This window comes from Elephantulus edwardii, unplaced genomic scaffold (genome assembly GCF_000299155.1).
Source record: "Elephantulus edwardii isolate Elephantulus edwardi_28Jun2011 unplaced genomic scaffold, EleEdw1.0 scaffold02414, whole genome shotgun sequence".
In the NCBI taxonomy this organism is placed as follows: Eukaryota; Metazoa; Chordata; class Mammalia; order Macroscelidea; family Macroscelididae; genus Elephantulus; species Elephantulus edwardii.
Genome location: NW_006402164.1, coordinates 1 through 6152, shown reverse-complemented (window position 1 = coordinate 6152; position 6152 = coordinate 1). Strand labels below are relative to the sequence as shown.

Below are 6152 nucleotides of genomic sequence, written 5' to 3'. Positions count from 1 at the left end.
TGGGAGCGCAGGTTCCAAGACAGGGGGCGACAAGATGTTCTCCCTTAAGAAGTGGAACGCGGTGGCTATGTGGAGTTGGGACGTAGAGTGCGATACGTGCGCCATCTGCAGGGTCCAAGTGATGGGTGAGCGCTGCACGCGAGACCGTGGCCGCGCGCCGGCCTCCGCGGGCGACTCGGGGGGCAGGCAGGGCGCGGGGGACGGAAAGGCCTCTGGTGACGGCAGAAAGACCCCCCTGCGGGCGGGTCGTGAGCGTTCCAACAGGCGACCAGCGGAGGAGTGAGTGTGGAGGCCCGTAATCTAGCTAGGGAGACTGGCGATTAACAAGCAGCCAGGAAATTAAAAGACGTATTGTGTTGAGAAAGTCTGCTGTCTCAGACCTCTCCAAAGTACTGAGGAGCAACAATGTCAGTCTGGAGGCTAAGGTGCGCCTGATACGGGCCATGGTCTTTGCAATCACTTGCTATGTATCAGAAAGGTGAACAGTGACTAGGGAGGATGGGCGTTTTCAGAATTTCGACCTTGCGAGGGCAGATCTCCAGGTCTTTCTTCCTAGGCACCTCCTCCGGATTTTGAATCCCAGCCTTAGTCTTGTCGAAGACCGGGAAAATTTAAAAATCAGGTCATCTTTAGTGGACATTCCTCCACCCCAATGGGTCAGATGAAACATTTCAGAACATCTTAATCCAGTCTTGTTTTCTGTTATTTTGGGTTTAAGAATTCACTCTATCTCTGATAATAAGTCCTTCTAAATGCAATTTAAAAGAAATAGGACATTTAAAATTGTCATAGTACTTTAAATGTTTCTTGAGGTAAGTGAGAAATTTGAGGTGTCCGTGATTTGAAAACTCTGATTTGTCCTAAAATGGAGAGAATTGGAAAAAAGAACTTAGAATTTATTTTCCTTGAAAACGTTAGACATGGCAATGAAGATAAACATGTGTAAACTAGAATGAGCTCTTAGAAAAGAGAAGCAAACCTTCCAGAATCAAGAGATTTCCTTATTTATGCTGTCTATCACATAGTTTCTTTTGGGGTTTATTCCTAAAGGCTTATTTCAAAGAGATGGGATACAAAGTGCTAATAGATTTTCATTTTGAAGAACTTTATTTTATTTATTTTATTTCAGACATAATACATTTCTTTTGCTTGTTAGATTTTAAAACGCTTTTTTTTAACCATTTCTGGCAATTTAATAATGTCTTCTTTAGTAGGACAAGTATTGGCTAAATATTTTATCACATAAGTTCACATAGTGTGAAAAGAATGTATCTCTTAACAGCCGTTTTCTTCTCCCAAAGAAACTTTTAAAAACAGTAAATGATGATGCAGAAATTTAAAATAATCAGCTTTACAACAAGCAAATGTTGCTAGTATACATTCAGTGATTGTGTCCACATTTCATATTTATGCCAAGAAAATAGAAAATGTTTTTCATGTTAGTGTGACAGCCGGCATTTTGGCAGTACCTGCTGACTGTCCCCTCCATTCAGGTGTCTCTAGGAAGCTGGGCCTTTCATCCCCACTCCCGCGGGCAGAGGTGCCATGCCACTTGCCTGTGACCTTCCAAACGGTGGATGTACAGGAAGGGGGAAACCTGCAAGTGCACCTGTTCCAAGTTGACACTTTCTTTAGGCCTGACTGAGGCTCTGCTGCTCAAATTGCTATGGGCTTGGGAAGAAGGGAGACACCAGACTGAGCATGTGGAAGAAATGCGTATGAATTTAATGACCTCTCAAAGGGGGCCACTCTGAGTCAGAATTGATTGAATTGGCAGTGGGTTTTTAAAGTTAACCCTCAAGTTTTCAAGCTCACCAAACCTCCCTCTTGCTGGGCCTGCCAGAGACTGTCCCAGAGTCCTTAGGAAGCTTGAGCTTCAGGGAATCAGTACACCCAAAGGCAAAGCTTGATCCTGTGCAAAGGAAGGTGAAGTGCTTAAGTTAGGGCCCTCCAGTCACAACTTTGTTTTCCCCAAACCTCATGCTCTGGAAAAAGAATCACCCGGAAGTGGACTCTTCACACTGGTGATCAGTAAATCTTGGCTATTACTACATCTAAAAACAAGATAAATGAGTAGTCTGAAAACATTTTAAAATCAAATCCTCCATTTGTAACTCCCTAGTTCAGATCTACCAGCTGTTCTGAGGGATTTACAGCCTCTGAAAACCCGCTGGAGGATCAGCTATGAATCAGTTTCATCTTGACAACACAACAATATCCTTTTAGTAGATAGAGGGACCCCAGAAGTCTTAAAGACTTCTTATCCCAGAATGTTTATCCTAAAAATGTTTCAGTTATTAAAACTTCTTAGAAATGTGCTGTTTTAAATATCAGATAGTAAAAGGAAAATTTTCTTTTGTTTACACTTTAGAAATTCCTCATGATTTGGACTTTTCCTTCATAATTGAATATAAGCCACAGCTAGAGACATAATGAGATATTCTGATTCTGAAGCAAAGTTCTACTTAATCCCCTTTCCTTAATACTGAGAGTTTATCTCAAATACCTAAATGATGTGGCTATTTTATATCTTGCTTCAAGATTTGCTTGTGAGTCCAAGGCGAGATGGGTTACACTCTTGGTTTCCACTCTGTCCTTCCTTCATCTTGAAAGGAACAGTGAGTGATGAGTAACTGCTTGTACAGCTCCATTGTAAAGCTCTGGTATAACTCTTTGTGACTCATTTTGAAATTTCACTTAACCTTTTGGAGTCTTATTTTGCCAAGTTGGAAAAGATGTAGTTGAGGTCACCAAGGTGTGTCTTTACAGTTCTAAAATTCTCAAATTCTTTTATAAGACAGCTTTATACAACTTTCATCAAAATTCTTGTGTACTTTTCTGCCTCCTTGTTTGGTGACACCAAGCCACTTTTACTTGTTTCCCCTAGTGCATAACTCCTTTCACACCATAGAGGATCAGTAATTGGGGAGTTGTCCAAAGCCTCAACACTGCAGAGTCCAGCTAGGGTAAGAACATTTGGAAGAAGCAAATACCTGAGCATAATCTAGTATAGTAAGAGAAACAAGTTTCAATTCCACCTTGTTTCTATTTTTATAAAATTCTTTTCCTCCTTTTTATTTTTAACACCTGAAAGTTCTAAAACTTTGTGTTGATTTCAGCTCTCTTAACATTATTTTCATTCTCGACTCAGTGACGATCCATTTTATTGGCACTTTAAACATACTCTGTTAATTCTTTTTCAGTGAATTTTATCCTAGTTTGAATTTTTACTTTTTAAAAAAACTTTGTTGTTGAGAATATACACAGCAAAAGATATTCATGCACCCATTTCAACATATACAGTTCATGACATTGGCTACCTTCTGCGCTAGGCAATCTCTCTCATCTTCCTTTTCTTAGTAGTTCCTCCTCTATTAGTATAAACTCACCATCTGACTTTCTATATTGTTTTTGTCACTTGAGTTTCCCATCTAACTTTCTAAATTTGAGTTCCATACAGTACTTAAAAGAGCATGATACTCAGGGCATACATTTTTACTGGTTTGGTTAAAGTGTTAGAGATTAATCTCAGGCTAGTAGTTTTAAGGGTTTATTCAACCCCTCTAGGCTCTAGATAGTCTGGGGTCTGAGTATTTGAAATATCATTTACCCCCTTTTGATCTCCTGTGAAAATTTTGAACACAATGCTTAATAATAATAACAACCAGATATTATCTAGTTTTTCTGGTCTCATGGTAAAGGAGGCAGTTTTCATGGAAGCATTTAGCCATATATTCCCAACTTAGATTTTGAAAATTTCTAGTTACCCTTCTAAGTTCCAAGTGCTGTGGGCTTATCTGAAAGGAGGACATTTTCTAATAAAGAAAATAAAGAGAACTTTTTATTAAGTACCTAGTATTTTACTTAATAAAATTCACACAGATTTATGTCATCTCTCATGATCTGTTTGCCTCATGCTGTTCTCCTCACTTTATGGTGAGGAAATCCAGGCTTGTCAAGTTTTATAACTGGTTCAGAGCCATGCAGCTGGTACATGGCTGATCTGGAATTTGATTTTGGCTCAGCTGGACTCTAAAAAACTGACTTTCCCTTGTGCACCTCACTGCTTTTTTCTCCAGCCTTGTTATGATGACTACCACTGGGAACCACTTAAAAGCAGACAGGATAGTTTCTTTAAAAGAACCTCCCAACTATCTTTGAAAAGAAAGTAAGAAGTTACTTTTTATGGATAGCTGAAAGGAAATATCCATACCTAAGTATGAATGACTCAAGATACATTCTGTTTTATTTTTGTATAGGTTGATACAGTCACCTGATTTAAAAGTATAAAAAGGAAATTGCTTTTTATGCTCTTCTCTGGATAAACTTTATTGTTTGTTTCTTTGTGTCTACATAAGCAAATACAGATGATTTCTTTTAAAAAGATACATTAAAAATAAACTACCTCTAAGATTGACCTAGGTGGGCATACCCAGCAAGCTTACAATAACTTCTTACTATTTAATAGAGGATTGGCAACCCTTGTGAAAATGCTCCTCCTCATAAGTAATTAGTAAAGTGCCTTGTACTTTATTCATCTTGAAATAGTTCTTTTCAGATGAGAAATTAATAGTCAGATTGTTTCATTTTCATCTCTGAGCCTTAAGGCTTTTATTTGACTTTGAAGTGTCTGGGTTTTAAAAATTGCCTTCTGACTATCAGAATGAGAATTGCTATTTGTTTACTTTTAGATGCCTGTCTCAGATGTCAAGCTGAAAACAAACAAGAGGATTGTGTTGGTATGTTGTCATTTCCTTCTCTTGCTTTTCCAATGGAAGGTTTTCGCTCAGTGGGGATGTTTGAATTTGCAATTAAGATTGACTTTTATCAATACACAAAAATAAACTGTAAAGCAGTGATCCGTTATTAATATAAAATGTGTTAGTTCTCAAAAAACCTTGTTGGAATGAGTCTGTACATCATTTTAGTGTCTATAATGAAGACAAATTTGTTATATATCCCAAAAGTGGTCATAGTAAACATTTTGATATTCAAAAGTAAATATTTCTTCTCTATTAGAAAAATTAGAAAATTTGTCAAAGCATCATTTGAATTTTATTTTCAACTAAGAGAAAGTATTCAGTCTCCAATTAAAGGTTAGCTTAATACTTTGTTTCTTATCATCTGTCACAGCTTCCTAATAATAATTTATGTTGTTTTCCTCAAGTTCCGTTTCTTCCTCCTTAAATACTTGAGATGGTTACACATGCTTCTTAACCCCCGCAGCTAATTTTCATAAAGAGGTGTTTTCCGCTTTCTCTTTCATCCTTGACCTTGTCATAATTCAGTTCATCAAGCAAGGGATAAAATCCAACTCTTGAGATTGAATTCCAGATTGTAAGTGATTTCCCTTGGTTTTCAATTTTATTTTATGCTATTTGTTTTAAAAATAATGATTTTAAAATTATGAGTGGTAGGCCTCTTTCCAGCCAGCCACTTTGATGAGCGTTTTGTTCTGTTTATCCCTGAAGAGTGGTGCAGTTTGTGATGACTTAATGTAGTTCACAGTTCACTGACAGAAATCATCAGTAGCCATCTCTGAAAGGGAAACATGTACAATTAATTCTGTCATTCTTTTTTTTTTTTTCAAACTTTTTATTTTGTTTTGCATGAGTTGAAACTCAATCACTGTAGTAAATAAAAGGAAGTAATTTCTAATAAAGTACAAAAGGACTTAATAGCCTCTGATTGAGAAGGCCTGGGATCCCAAGAAGACTCAAATCTCTTACGCTCCTCATTTCAATAAGAGACAGCAGGTGGGAGCTGAGGGCCACCACAAACAACATTCAGTTTCTTAAACAGTACTGGGAAATCCTCCAGAAAGTGATTTCTGTCCTAAGTGTCACTTCCACGTTTAAGTTTCTGTTTGTTGCTTTGAAAATAGAAGAAGCTACTTTGGTCAGCACACATCTTAGTAGTTAAATCAGTAGGAAGCTGCTATTATTCATTAAGTTCATAATGGAAAATAACATAGCTATAATTTTGAACTCGGTATTGAATTTGACTTGAATCTGTGATGTTAAACACTCCGGGGTTTTGTGGTTCTTTTCTCTTTCAGTGGTCTGGGGAGAATGCAATCATTCCTTCCACAACTGCTGCATGTCCCTGTGGGTGAAACAGAACAATCGCTGCCCGCTGTGCCAGCAGGACTG

General features: G+C 37.8%; 1 protein-coding gene across 1 annotated transcript; it reads left to right on the top strand.

Annotated features, from left to right (window-relative positions):
* Positions 1-4: 4 nt before the first annotated feature.
* On the top strand, positions 5-6148 carry LOC102873647 (RING-box protein 2-like; the record flags this gene model as incomplete). The annotated part of the gene is made up of 3 exons (XM_006903491.1): positions 5-125; positions 4692-4739; positions 6059-6148. Coding segments are annotated over 3 exons (259 nt in total), but the record flags the coding sequence as incomplete, so codon positions are not given.
* Positions 6149-6152: the final 4 nt, after the last annotated feature.